The sequence below is a fragment of the Typopeltis vanoorti genome, chromosome 12 (genome assembly GCF_054136105.1).
Source record: "Typopeltis vanoorti isolate ZY-2024b chromosome 12, IOZ_Tvanoo_1.0, whole genome shotgun sequence".
Lineage (NCBI taxonomy): Eukaryota > Metazoa > Arthropoda > Arachnida > Uropygi > Thelyphonidae > Typopeltis > Typopeltis vanoorti.
The window spans coordinates 43,884,934-43,900,852 of NC_143560.1; the positions used below are offsets into that span (position 1 = coordinate 43,884,934).

A 15,919-nucleotide genomic window follows, 5' to 3' on the forward strand; every position below is an offset into this window, starting at 1 on the left:
GCAGTGTATTATTTTTGTTTTCTTCCAGCAAATTCTATGGTGGGTATCTAAGGCATGGTCTGCCAGCCCAGAGCGGCTGTACTGGTGAAACCGGATGTAGTCTTTGTGTTCTGAACTCCTGATATTTGCTGTTCTGCCTGTTTGGCCAAAGTAGGACAATTTGCAGCTGCAAGGGACCTGGTATACACCAGGTAGGTCTAGTGGAAGTGGTTGGTCTTTGGTAGAGCGGATAAGGGATGCCAACTTTTTATATGCTTAAGGGTCAAAGCTGTATAACTGAGAGGAGACCTCCACATAGCCTTTAAAGGAATGCGGAGAACCGACGAGGGCTTCTGACCTAATGTCCAATCCGCACATTCTCGTGGTGCACCCTATAGGGTATCTACTTGGATACTGAACGAACGAGGATGGGCTGACAATTTGGGATTTAGCCGACCAAATTGTATTCTTATTGGTTAAACCAAAATAAATAAATGATGGTACAACATGACAAAATTTCATGCCGGCTGGGGCGTCGTCCGGTTAAACAAGGCCCCCATTGTTTTCGCCAGGGAACCAGGGCAAACAGCGAAAAGTCAGCTACTGGAACAAATCTGAAAACAAACCCCAACTCAACATCACCAGAGTTAAAGATCGGTACTATCAACGTAAGAAGCCTGAATGGCAAAGAAATGGAGCTAGCTGAGGAATTAGATAAGTACCAGATCGACATAATAGGGGTGACTGAAACAAAAAAGACAAAAACTGGTGAGATCTTTCTGAGCAATAAATACAAAATGTTATATTCAGGCAATGACAATCAAGGAAAAGAAGGAGTAGCCATAGTATTCAACACAAAATACGAGGCTAATCTTCGTGAATGGCAGTCAGTCTCAAGTAGAGTAATGTGGGCAAATATGAGAATGGGGAACTGGACAATGAGACTTATTTGTGCCTATGGTCCCACAGAAGGTTCTACTAAGGTAGAAGTGGAGGAATTTTTTGAGGCTTTAGAAAAAGCAACTGACACAATGAAAAAGGAAAAGTTGGTCCTTGTTGGGGATCTAAATAGCAGAGTAGGAAATGATTGTGAGACATACAAAAATATTTTGGGAAAATTTGGAGAAAACAGCAAAGCTAATAATAATGGCAAATTTCTGTTGGATTTCTGCTCAGGACATGGACTGGTTATTACTAACACCATGTTCCAACATAAAAATGTGCACAAATTCACATGGAGAGAAGAGGCTAGGAATAAGAAAAGTCTCAATGACTATGTTATTGTTGATAGTGATGTCTTCTCCCTGGTGAAGGACACAAGAGTGTACAGAGGATTTGAAATTGGAAGTGATCACTATTTAGTCTTGAGCAGGATAAAATTGAATTTCATATTGAAAAGAATAACATGTAAGAAAGTTTTAAAGCGAATAAAAGTTGAGCAGCTCTCAGATGTGAACTGTAGACTAAAATACACAAAGATTATTGAAGAAAAAATGAAAGAGTTTGAGAACAGGAATCAAACCTTGGAGATTCAGTGGCAAACTCTGAAGAAAACATTGACTGATTCTGCCAGAGAGGCATGTGGTGAGGTTGTCTGCAAGGATAAAAAAATCAGAACTCCCTGGTGGACACAGGAAGTTAAAGAGACAGTGAAGGAAAAGAAGAAAGCATATCAAAAGTTCCTGTCAAATAAGTCAGCTTGTGCTCTTAGAGAATATAGAGACAAATGCAAGAATGCTAAACACTGTGTAAAACTAGCTAAACAAAAGTCATGGGAGGACTTTGACAAGAATATAGAAAATAAATATCAAGAAGGTGGCAAAATATTCTGGAGGTTGTTGAAGAAGCTTAGGAATGGAGGAAAGAGTGCTGTAAAAGGAGTTAGAGATGATGAAGGTGACATGAAAACTGGAGAAAAAAGATATCCTTGAAGTATGGAGTAATTACTTTGAAAAACTGCTAAATGAAACAAGCAGTGATGACAGCACAGTGGTAAAAAACACTGACCAGGCATGCAGGCAGGAATACATATCCATACTTGAAGTAGAAAAAGCCATCAAAGGCTTGAAATGAGGAAAGGCAGCAGGCATAGATGATATTAGACCAGAAATGCTGAAGTATGGTGGTATAAGAGTCTTACAGTTCAGAAAGCCTGGACAGAGGGACGAATTCCCAATGATTGGAGTAGAGCTCTCATAGTACCCATATATAAAAAGGTAAATAAAACTGAATGTGAGAATTACAGAGGTATTTCCCTACTGAGTGTTCCTGGCAAAATCTATGCAAGTATACTTGAGAAACGGTTGAGAAGAATTGTGGAAGAAAAGCTTGGTGAAAAACAAGCTGGATTCAGGCCAAACAGAGGCTGTCAGGATCAGATCTTCACTTTACGACAAATAGTCGAGAAAGGAGGGGAATATAACAAAGATCTGTATTTAAGTTTTGTCGATTTGGAAAAAGCATATGATAAGGTGCCAAGAGAGAAGCTATTCAATACGCTGCAGGTATATGGTGTCAATGGGGCATTATATCAAGCAATACTTAGTCTTTATTTGAGTTGTAAGTCAGCAGTTAGAATTGAAGGAAGTACAGGAAGATGGTTTAATCTGGTGAGAGACAAGGATGTACATTATCATTCTGTTATTCATTATCTATATGGATCACATTATGAAGGAAAGTGGTATTAAACATGATATCAAAATTGGAGATGTTAATGTCAGCTCTTTACTTTATGCGGATGATGTTATACTTCTAAATAAATCCGCTACAAGTCTGCAAGATTCTCTGACTAAATTGAATAGCTGTTGTAATAGATATGGTATGAAAGTCAGCAATAAAAAGACAAAGAGAATGAAAATAGACAGAATCATTGAAAATGTCAACTCTGTTGTGAATGGAGAACCTGTGGATCAAGTAAAATGTTTCAGCTACTTAGGCACGATTTTTACTGAAGATGGTAAATTAAATATAGAAATAGACAACAGAATCAATAAAGCTGGTATGGTGAGAAGTCAATTGAATAAATTCATATGGAATAAGAGAGAAATTAGTCAGAACACTAAATTAGCTGTATACAAGACAGTGTTCAAACCAGTTTTAACTTATGGATCTGAGAGCTGGGTCAGAAGTAAAACACTTGACCAAAGACTAGAGACCGCAGATATGAGAGTCCTGAGAAAGATTACAGGCGTGAACAGATGGCATCAATGGCAATATCATATTAAAAACGAGGATATTAGGAAAGAACTTGACATTGTCTGCATCCAGGAATGCGTTAGCAGAGCTAATCTCAATTGGTATGGTCACCTAAAAAGAATGGACGAGGAAAGATTAGCAAAACAATTGTTCTCTGCCACTTTGGCAGCAAAACGACCCAGAGGAAGACCAAGATATAGGTGGATTGATACGGTACAAAGTGCCTTAGACGATAGAAATATAAGATCTGATAATGTCGGAGTATTGACAAGTAACAGACTGATTTGGAGGAAAATTGTAGATAGGAAGTTAGTAATGATATAATTTTTTCATGTAGTACTATCATATCCTGTACACCCCTTGTGGGTAAATGCAGGAATTTGATGATGATGATGACGATGACTTTTTATATGGTCTGTAACAGGAAGTAAGGTCATATTTTTTGCAGATATTGGTTATTTTCTCAGAGGTTCCGTGGATGTAGGGGATGGTGATAGATTTGGTGTAATCTTTATTGTGGAGGGGAGAAAGGGGGGTGGTGGTTTACTGGTTTTAGTATTTTTTGGATTTTTTTGGGGTTATAGCCATTGGCTAAGAAAGTGTTGAGGATGTGGTTTAGTTCAGTTGTTAGGGCCTTGTTATCTGAGCAGATTAATTTTGCCCTGTTATATAGTGTTTTTATAACCCCATATTGTTGTGAGTGGGGGGGGGATTGCTGGTGAATGTATCTGCCAGTATGTGTGGGTTTTCTGTAAACAGAGAAAACCAAAGATCCATCAAGCTGGCGAGTGATTAAAGTGTCTAGGAAGGGGAGGGTGTTGTTTTCCTCTTTTTCTAAGGTGAACTGGACTCTGGGGTGTTGGTTGTTTAAGTGTGTTAGGAAGGAGTGGAGTGTGTCTGAGCCATGTGGCCAAATAGCAAACACATCATCCACGTAACGAAGCTAAATAGTGGGTTTTTGTGGGGTGGAGTTTAAGGCTTTCTCTTCAAAGGTCTCCATAAAGAAATTGGCCAAGAGGGGGGGAAAGTGGTGAACCCATGGCTGTCCCCTCTATCTGTTTGTAGAACTTTCCTTGCCAAACGAAATAGCCTGAGTTCATTGTGAATTGAAATAGGGCTGAGATATCGGGAGGAAATTTGGCTTGGATGAGCTCTAGGATTTCTTTGAGTGGGACATTAGTGAATAGGGAGGAGACGTCAAAACTGACCATTATGTCAGTGTGTTGGAGTGAGAGGTTTTCTATACTGGCTTTAAAGTGGGTTGAGTTTTTTATGTGTGATGATGTGTTGCCAGTATAGTGTGTGAGCGTTCTGGCTAAATGTTTGGCTAATTTATATGTGGGGGAATCAATGCCATCAACTATGGGACGTAATGGCACATTTTGTTTATGTATTTTTGGGAGTCCATATAATTGGGGGGGGGGGGGGGTCTAGAGTTATAAGGTTTTAGTTTGTTTGTGACTTCCACAGGCCAAGAAGTGACTTTCTTAAGGAGTCTGTGGAGAGTTCTAATCTGAGAGCGGGTAGGATTATATTCAATAGGGAGGTAAGTAGTACGGTCTAGTACTAAAGCATTAAGCTTACCTTTGTAGTCCTTTTGATTGAGCACCACAGTGGCGTTTCCCTTATCTGCTTTGGTGATTACTATTTTTTTGTTATTCTTCATTTCTTATAGGGCTGCATATTCGTCTTTGGATAAGTTGGTTTTTGGAGGTTTGGCTTTAGTGAGAACACCGACTACATCCAGTCTGACGTTGTTTGCGATATGGTTAGGAAGGTTGCGAATCCCACATTCTATTTGGATCATGATTTCCTAACTGGAAGTCACTAACAAACTAAAACCTTATAACTCTAGACACCCCCCCCCAATTAATGGACTCTCAAAAATACATAAACAAAATGTGCCATTACGTCCCATAGTCGATGGCATTGATTCCCCCACATATAAATTAGCCAAACATTTAGCCAAAACGCTCACACACTATACTCTGGCAACACATCATCACACATAAAAAACTCAGCCCACTTTAAAGCCAGTATAGAAAACCTCTCACTCCAACACACTGACATAATGGTCAGTTTTGACGTTTCCTCCCTATTCACTAATGTCCCACTCAAAGAAATCCTAGAGCTCATCCAAGCCAAATTTCCTCCCGATATCTCAGCCCTATTTCAGTTCACAATGAACTCAGGCTATTTCGTTTGGCAAGGAAAGTTCTACAAACAGATAGAGGGGACAGCCATAGGTTCACCACTTTCCCCCCCTCTTGGCCAATTTCTTTATGGAGACCTTTGAAGAGAAAGCCTTAAACTCCACCCCACAAAAACCCACTATTTAGCTTCGTTACGTGGATGATGTGTTTGCTATTTGGCCACATGGCTCAGACACACTCCACTCCTTCCTAACACACTTAAACAACCAACACCCCAGAGTCCAGTTCACCTTAGAAAAAGAGGAAAACAACACCCTCCCCTTCCTAGACACTTTAATCACTCGTCAGCTTGATGGATCTTTGGTTTTCTCTGTTTACAGAAAACCCACACATACTGGCAAATACATTCACCAGCAAGCCCCCCCCCCCCACTCACAACAATATGGGGTTATAAAAACACTATATAACAGGGCAAAAATTAATCTGCTCAGATAACAAGGCCCTAACTACTGAACTAAACCACATCCTCAACACTTTCTTAGCCAATGGCTATAACCCCCAAAAAATCCAAAAAATACTAAAACCAGTAAACCACCACCCCCCTTTCTCCCCTCCACAATAAAGATTACACCAAATCTATCACCATCCCCTACATAAACGGAACCTCTGAGAAAATAACCAATATCTGCAAAAAATATGACCTTACTTCTTGTTACAGACCATATAAAAAGTTGGCATCCCTTATCCGCTCTACCAAAGACCAACAACTTCCCCTAGACCTACCTGGTGTATACCAGGTCCCTTGCAGTTGCAAATTGTTCTACTTTGGCCAAACAGGCAGAACAGGAAATATCAGGATTTCAGAACACAAAGACCACATCTGGTTTCACCAGTACAGCTGCTCTGGGCTGGCAGACCATGCCTTAGATACCCGCCATAGAATTTGTTGGAAGAAAACAAAAATAATACACCGCAGCAAGTTTAAATACAAAAGATTATTCAAGGAATCATCAGCAGCTCTAAAAAACGTTCCTAACCTCAACAAAATTGGGTGCATGAAACTACCCCAAATTTGGGAGACTTACATTATGAGAAAGAACTTCAGCCCAGCTGTCAAGACAACCAAATTAGCCCACCAGAGGGCACCATTAGGACTTTAGGAACAATATTAGTTTCTTGCTTTCTTCCTCATCTGCTTTTGTTAGTGCCTGCGTGCACATACCATATCTTTATGTTCCTGAAGATGGCAACGTGACGTTGCCGAAATATAGAAGTTATTCATTAAAGTTACCTTTAATTAATATACTTTATATGCATTGTTAATTCCGTAAACTAATTATCAGTTATGTATGACTAATGTATAAGCCTTGCTACTAGAAGAATAGATATTTGTTTTTAACTATGGTGACATGTTAATTTGTCATTCAAATGTAAATCTCATTTCTAGAATTATACATAGTTTTTAATATAAGATTCAATATCATAAATCACTCAAATTTTATGTATATAACTTTTTATAACTGGAAAAAAAATACTTACTGCATCACTAATGAGATAAAATGAGAGAATAATATCCAAAAGTGTGGCAAGAGAGATAGACATTATCCATGGGAGGAGTAATAATCGGCTATCCTAAATAATCAAACAAAACTAATAGAAATGCTGTACTATAAGGATAGGTTGTTCATGTCGTAAAAGTTTGTAACAGTATATTAATAATGTTAGAGATCAATCCTTAAATGAAAACAGCAAATATTTTAAGTTAGTATTTTCAAGGTCACAAAGTATTTTATAGGACCTTTTATTTTAAGATCACTTTATAATTTTCCTTCCTGATTTATGCTTATATGTAGACCCACACCTTACTGCAGGTGTTCGAAACCAAATCTGATGGAACAAAGTGGTTAATCCTTATTCCCATAGTGTTGATGTCAGTACATGTTGCATATGTTTTTTTCTGGCAGTTTGTCTGTTTAGAGAGATGAAAATCCCTCTACCTCCTTATAAGACTGGCTACCTCACCATTTGATTGTAAACACCTGATAAAGGTTCCTTGCGTCATAGATGGGATTCAAACCATGTCATTCCAACCAAAGGTTTCATTAAACCAACTGAGATATGGAGGCTCTATAATATTTTAAAATATCTTAATAGAAAAAAATCTAATTATCATTTTTTTTAATTCACATGAATTGATAACTTAAATCTGTTTTCCAGATGAATATTCGAACTAAATTGTTGTGTGAGAATATCCTTGAATTTTCAATGTTTGTCTTTTAAAAATTCTAAAATTGTTTAATTTCTAGACTATATAGAAAAAAAAGTGAACTAACAAAATGTTGAAAATTTTAAACAACATAATATTACTTCCAAAAACAAGCATTGTTGTTAAATTGGTAATGCAATACCATCAGATTTCCTTAAGCATCAATATTAAAGAAGGCCTAAGTATCCACCTAAGTCTGAGTATAATATCTCTTTTCATAAATGTTCCAGATTTATGTTATTTTATAATTAACTTTCTGTAACATGTATGAAAAGAGATATTGTACTCAGATGGTATTCAGATCTTCTTTAATACTGATACTTAATGAAATCTACTGAATTTTTTTTTAAATATGAATATATTTTATAATAAAAATAAAAAATGAGCTGCAAATGTTACAAGTATTTAAGAATAAGGGGAAGAATTTCTGGCAACGAACAAGATAATTTGCAAAAAATTATTGGTTTAAATAAAACAGATGATGAGAATGATGGATTGACAAGAACAGATAGAGAGATATAGTGTTTTTCATGGAGACAGAAAAGGCAATAGGAGAGAAGGTGAGAGCGTCATTGATGATAGCAAAAAACTGAGCCCATTCAACATGGAAATAGTTACAGTGCTTTTGAGACAGTATGTGTGAGTTGGAAATATACAGTAGGAAATATTACTATTCTATTATCATCATTACTATACCTGCATATAAAGTCAAAATAGTTGCCAAGAGAGATTTAACAGTCACACATAACTCATCAAACTATCAAGCAATGAATTCCACTCTGCATGTAAAGGAAAACATATGCTCCTCTCAATGCTCTCTCTCTCTGCTGTGTGTGTGTGTGTGTGTGCGCGTGCGTGCGTGATTGCGTGCGCATACACCAGTCAAAATGGGAGTGCACAAGCCTAGTAATAACTGCATGCAAAAAAATTCTGCTTTCAGCATTTCTAATTTATTATTATTTTTTTTATTACAACCTCCATGGAATCAGCAGACTTATTGTGAGAGGTTCATTCAACTGAAAACATATTTATCATATATAATCTTAAATTCTTTAACACTCCTTGCATTAACAACACATTCTGGTAATATGTTCCATTCACTGACAATCCTCCATGTAAAAAATCTACTCTTCACCACACCTTTACATAACTTCCAGGAATTCTGGTTCTTCCCTTCTACTTTTTTTATAATCCCTCTACAATATATTACATTCCAAAATGATTTATAATCATCATCATCATCATCATCAAATTCCTGCCATGTACCCTCAAGGGGTGTACAGGATATGACAGTACTACATGAAAAAATTACATCATTACTAACTTCCTATCTACAATTTTCCTCCAAATCAGTCTATTACTTGTCAAGACTCCAACATTATCAGATCTTATATTTCTATCGTCTAAGGCACTTTGTACCGTATCAATCCACCTATATCTTGGTCTTCCTCTGGGTCGTTTTCCTGCCAACCTGGCAGAGAACACTTGTTTTGCTAATCTTTCCTCTCCCATTCTATTTAAGTGACCATACCATCTGAGATTAGCTCTGCTAACGCATTCCTGGATGCTGACAATGTCAAGTTCTTTCCTAATATCCTCATTTTTAATATGATATTGCCATTGATGCCATCTGTTCACGCCTCTAATCTTTCTCAGGACTCTCATATCTGCGGTCTCTAGTCTTTGGTCAAGTGTTTTACTTCTGACCCAGCTCTCAGATCCATAAGTTAAAATTGGTTTGAACACAGTCTTGTATACAGCTAATTTAGTGTTCCGACTAATTTCTTTCTTATTCCATATGAATTTATTCAATTGACTTCCCACCATACCAGCTTTGCTGATTCTGTTGTCTATTTCTATATTTAGTTTACCATCTTCAGTAAAAATTGTGCCTAAGTAGCTGAAATGTTTTACTTGTTCCACAGGTTCTCCATTCACAACACAGTTGACATTTTCAATGATTCTGCCTATTTTCATTGTCTTTGTCTTTTTATTGCTGACCTTCATACCATATCTATTACAAAAGCTATTCAATTTAGTCAGAGAATCTTGCAGACTTGTAGCGGATTTATTTAGAAGTATAACATCATCCGCATAAAGCAAAGAGCTGACATTAACATCTCCAATTTTGATATCAGGTTTAATACCACATTCCTTCATAATGTGATCCATATAGATAATGAATAACAGAGGGGATAATGTACATCCTTGTCTCACACCAGATTTAATATTAAACCATCTTCCTGTACTTCCTTCAATTCTAACTGCTGACTCACAACTCAAATAAAGACTAAGTATTGCTTGATATAATGCCCCATTGACACCATATAACTGCAGCGTATTGAATAGCTTCTCTCTTGGCACCTTGTCATATGCCTTTTCCAAATCGACAAAACTTAAATACAGATCTTTGTTATATTCCCATGCTTTCTCGACTATTTGTCGTAAAGTGAAGATCTGATCCTGACAGCCTCTATTTGGCCTGAATCCAGCTTGTTCTTCACCAAGCTTTTCTTCCACAATTCTTCTCAACCGTTTCTCAAGTATACTTGCATAGATCTTGCCAGGAACACTCAGTAGGGAAATACCTCTGTAATTCTCACATTCAGTTTTATTTCCCTTTTTATATATAGGTACTATGAGAGCTCTACTCCAATCATCGGGAATTCGTCCCTCTGTCCAGGCTTTCTGAACTATGCAGTGCAGCCACTGTAAGACTCTTATACCACCATACTTCAGCATTTCTGGTCGAATATCATCTACTCCTGCTGCCTTTCCACATTTCAAGCCTTTGATGGCTTTTTCTACTTCAAGTATGGATATGTATTCCTGACTGCATGCCTGGTCAGTGTTTTTTATCACTGTGCTGTCATCACTGCTTGTTTCATTTAGCAGTTTTTCAAAGTAATTACTCCATACTTCAAGGATATCTTTTTCTCCTGTTTTCATTTCACCTTTATCATCTCTAATTCCTTTTACAGCACTCTTTCCTCCATTCCTAAGCTTCTTCAACAACCTCCAGAATATTTTGCCACCTTCTTGATATTTATTTTCTATATTCTTGCCAAAGTCCTCCCATGACTTTTGTTTAGCTAGTTTTACACACTGTTTAGCTTTCTTACATTTGTCTCTGTATTCTGTAAGAGTAAAAGCTGACTTATTTGCCAGGAACTTTTGATATGCTTTCTTCTTTTCCTTCACTACCTCTTTAACTTTCTGTGTCCACCAGGGAGTTCTGATTTTTTTATCCTTGCACACAACCTCACCACATGCCTCTCTGGCAGAATCAATCAATGTTTCCTTCAGAGTTTGCCACTGAATCTCCAAGGCTTGATTCCTGTTCTCAAACTCTTTCATTTTCTTTTCAATAATATTTCTGTATTTTAGTCTACAGTTCACATCTGAGAGCTGCTCAACTTTTATTCGCTTTAAAACTTTCTTACATGTTATTCTTTTCAATATGAAATTCAATTTTATCCTGCTCAAGACTAAATAGTGATCACTTCCAATTTCAAATCCTCTGTACACTCTGGTGTCCTGCACCAGGGAGAAAACATCACTATCAACAATAACATAGTCAATGAGACTTTTCTTATTCCTAGCCTCTTCTCTCCATGTGAATTTGTGCACATTTTTATGTTGGAACATGGTGTTAGTAATAACCAGTCCATGTCCTGAGCAGAAATCCAACAGATATTTGCCATTATTATTAGCTTTGCTCTTTTCTCCAAATTTTCCCAAAATATTTTTGTATGTCTCACAATCATTTCCTACTCTACTATTTAGATCCCCAACAAGGACCAACTTTTCCTTTTTCATTGTGTCAGTTGCTTTTTCTAAAGCCTCAAAAAATTCCTCCACTTCTACCTTAGTAGAACCTTCTGTGGGACCATAGGCACAAATAAGTCTCATTGTCCAGTTCCCCATTCTCATATTTGCCCACATTACTCTACTTGAGACTGACTGCCATTCAAGAAGATTAGCCTCGTATTTTGTGTTGAATACTATGGCTACTCCTTCTTTTCCTTGATTGTCATTGCCTGAATATAACATTTTGTATTTATTGCTCAGAAAGATCTCACCAGTTTTGATCTTTTTTGTTTCAGTCACTCCTATTATGTCGATCTGGTACTTATCTAATTCCTCAGCTAGCTCCATTTCTTTGCCATTCAGGCTTCTTACGTTGATAGTACCGATCTTTAACTCTGGTGATGTTGAGTTGGGGTTTGTTTTCAGATTTGTTCCAGTAGCTGACTTTTCGCTGTTCACCCTGGTTCACTGGCGAAAACAACGGGGGCCTTGTTTAACCGGGCGACGCCCCAGCCGGCATGAAATTTTGTCATGTTGTACCATCATTTTTTATTTTGGTTTAACCAATAAGAATACAATTTGGTCGGCTAAATCCCAAATTGCCAGCCCATCCTCGTTCGTTCAGTATCAAAGTAGATACCCAACAGGGTGCACCACGAGAAGGTGAGGATTGGACATTAGGTCAGAAGCCCTGGTCGGTTCTCCGCATTCCTTTAAAGGCTATGTGGAGGTCTCCTCTCAGTTATACAGCTTTGACCCTTAAATCATACTTATTGCTTATTTTATTTAGTAATTTCTCCAATGTCTTCATTCCAATATTACTCTAACCCATTTCAAGTTAATATACTCTAATTAGTGACTATTAGCCTATGCCATACAGGTGAATTGAGGCCAGGATCAGATGCAGAGGAATATTTGTTTAATGTTTACTGATTTCTTTAATGTTTAATGGATTTAGCTATACAGATTTAAGTGAATTAAAAGGCATAGAATTTCCTATTCTCGAACTTCATATAATTTGTTTATACAGGGTAATTCAGAACTCTTGGGCCAAACTTTAAGGGGCAATAGAACACACCTAAACAAGCACTTTTCATCATACAATGCATGGTCTGAACTCAAGCGGGTGAAGCGCTATAGGGTGCTTTCCAGTGAACAGTTATAAGCACTGGTTTTTGCAGTTATTGTTATTTCTACCATGGAGTGCAAAAAGGATGGATTCTTTCACAAATCAGGAGAAAGCTGACATGCATTTCATTTACGAAGCTGCGGATGGGAATGCGAGGGAAGCCCAAAGACTGTACCGAGAGTGCTTTCCGACCAGATGCATGCCTAATCATAAAACCTTTCAGCGATTGTACCAAATCTGTGCAAAATGGGCTCCTTTGTCAGCGGCATGCAGGATATAGAGTGTGCAAGGAGTGTGAGGACGCCATGTGTTACAGAGGAAATTCTACATAGGGTTGCAGATCATCCCGAATGTAGCGTATTTTTACAAGAGATCTTGCCAGAATTACTGAACCCTGTTCCAGCAAACATTCAAACACGTATGTGGTTCCAACACGATGGAGCGCCACCCCATTTCAGCTTGAATGTGCAGAATGCCTTGGATGCAGCATTTCCAGGACGATAGATTGGTTGGGGTGGTCCCATCACTTGGCCACTATGATCGCCTGATCTCTCATGTCTGGACTTTTTCCTATGGGGCCATATGAAAAGCCTGATTTACGATAGCCCCCCCCCCCCCCAACGATTCCAATGAGGACCTTATTGTCAGGATTTCTATTGTCGCTGCAGCTGTATGAGAAATGCCTGGTGTTTTCGCCAATCACTACGTCGAAGAGGTGTGCAGCCTGCATTAATGTTGGTGGTCGCTCTTTTGAGCAGTTTCTGTAATTTGTTCAATAAAATTCTTTAATTTATGTTCTGTAATTTATGCAATTGTTTCAAATCACCTCTGTCATTCTTATGTTTCTTCATTTCCTAACACAGTAGTTGCTAACCCCTAGCACTTCACCACTTGAGTTTGGACCATGCATTGTATGACAAAAAGTGCTTGTTTAGGTGTGTTCTATCACCCCTTAAAGTTTGGCCCAAGAGTTCTGAATTACCCTGTATACTGCATGTATATGCAGCATTTAATAGCTGAAGGAGTAAGCATTTAAGTTGCTTTTATAGAAATATTTAGCATGGTACACACAAGATCTTTTAATAAAGATACTGTCACCAATTTTAGGCATATCAAATTAAGAGTCTGTGATTTGTGACTTTCACTATTATGAGGACAGGCTACTACACACTGAGTCTGAGACTAAACTTGCAGATATAGGCAGAATATCTCTCTCTCACACACACACACACACACACACACACACACACACACACACACACACACACACACACACACACACACAGGTATCCCCAAATTCATTTCCTTGTTTTATTATTTTTATTCATTTATTGTATTTTATAGGTTTTTATTCTTCATTATACTGGTTTTTATAGTATTTTTAACATACTCCTCTATTTTTACTTCATTTGTTTACTCACGTTAGGTTTTTAGTGTATTTTCCCCCTTTTTTTTAATGAATGAAATGTCAAGTGAACAGTAAAACTGGTCAACTGAGGTCTCTCTCTCTCTCTCTTTCCTCTTTTACTGTCTCACTCTGTCTGTTTCTCTTCCTCTTCTTCCTGCTGAATCTCAATGCCACTTTTATACTCAAAAGACCAAATGATAGACTTGAATTCACACAACACATATAATATATATTATCATCAGAGCTTATACCACCTTTACCACGAGTTGCCTTGGTCTTGCACTACCTGCAGGGTCAGCTAGACTTGCATTACGTGCAGGCACAAACTTGACTTATTTGTCTGTTTGCTTACTTGGGAAATGGAGTAAAACCAGGTTTAAAATAGCTTGGTATCTTTAACATTTATTATACCCAAGGTAAAATACTTTCTACATTTATATCTCCTCCAGAGATTTTTATTTAATAAGGTTAAAACACCTTATGGTAACTTTTTCTGGTAAAATACTTATAAGCTCTGTATTACTAAAATCTAAATCTTGATATTTCTAACCTAGCTCCCACTGATGAGACCTCAATAAAGGTCGAAACCGGTCTGGGTAGTGGCCCCCTTGCCTTTAATACAAAACATCATACATCTCCTCTAGGAGATGTGTTTTGGCATTAAGGGTAAATATTAAGATTAGTGATCAGAGCTTATACCACCTTTACCACAAATTGCCTTGGTCTTGCACTACCTGCGGGGTCAGCTAGACTTGCATTACGTGCAGGCGCAAACTTGACTTATTTGTTTGTTTGCTTACTTGGGAAATGGAGTAAAACCAGGTTTAAAATAGCTTGGTATCTTTAACATATATATATATATATATATATATATATATATATATATATATATATATTTCAAGAGCCAATAGCTCTTGTATATTTCCAATAGCTCAGTTGGCATAGACGAAGCCATTTGGTCAGAAAGACCTGGATTCGATTCCCATACATGATGAGAGGAACCTTTATCTGGTCTCTTTCAGCTAAAGGTGAGTAAGCTGGTCTCATACAGAGGTAGATTTTTTCACCTAGATTTTTTCATCGGGTTTTTCATCCTCCAGAACAGGCAAACCGGCCCTGTGACCACACACATGGATTTACAGCCATGAATTGTCAATTCTGTCAATTATCTATTTCTCTCACTTGAAAATGTATTTTACATGTTGTTCATCCTACAAGTACAAGGAGAGTGTTATTAAGTATAATCCATAGTTTGAAGTGAGTGCACAAATGTGCAGACATTGAGGAAGCATCGCAACTAGAAGCAACAGCTGTTGGATTGTTTGGGTTTCATTGGTGTAGCGACTGGAAGGAGAATGTAGATTCATTTTTTTGTTTTATAGGGAAGAGTAAAAAAAAAAGTTAGAGGAACAGAATCATCGACCTAGAGATTTGTCTGAAAGTGTTTTCTATTCAAACAGTAAACAACAACCAGAAGTTAAAAATCAAGAAGGCCTCTAATATTGTTTTTAAAAAGATAAAACAACAACACAGTTTGGAAAATTAGATTTTTCCAAATTGTAAACATTGGATATGAGGAGGGAGCAAGCAAAGGAGTTGATGGTTTTAATTGGCACGAATGATTTGACAGAGAACAAAGAGCAAGTCAGAATGGATATCAGGAGGCTGCTTAGAAGGATAAAAGAGAATAGTGTGACAGGAAGGGTAGTCAGCATGTTGCCTAGGTATGACTGTGGTGAGATGAGGCAGAGAGCAAGGATTATCAATGATATGCTGGCTGAAATGTGTGAGGAGACGGGAGTACAGTTTGTTGATGTGTGGAATCAGTTTGAAGCAAGAAGTGAACTGTATGGGAGCGATGGACTGCATTTGAGTGATTATGGTGTGAGTCGCTTGGAGAGACTGCTGCTGGAAGGTAGAGAAGTGAGCAGAGTGAGAGAGAATGAATCAGATCAAGCGGGAAGCGATGTGGAAGAGCA

The 15,919-nt window shown here is 37.7% G+C and overlaps 1 protein-coding gene across 1 annotated transcript in view; it reads right to left on the reverse strand.

Moving 5' to 3' along the window:
• LOC150100740 (uncharacterized) overlaps positions 1 to 15,919 on the reverse strand; it is a 108,038-nt gene that overhangs the window by 66,812 nt on the left and 25,307 nt on the right. The window contains exon 4 of the mRNA XM_090401992.1: positions 6,867 to 6,959. Within this exon, the coding sequence (XP_090258118.1) occupies positions 6,867 to 6,929 (63 nt within the window). The 5' untranslated portion in view covers positions 6,930 to 6,959. The remainder of the gene's footprint in view (positions 1 to 6,866; positions 6,960 to 15,919) is intronic.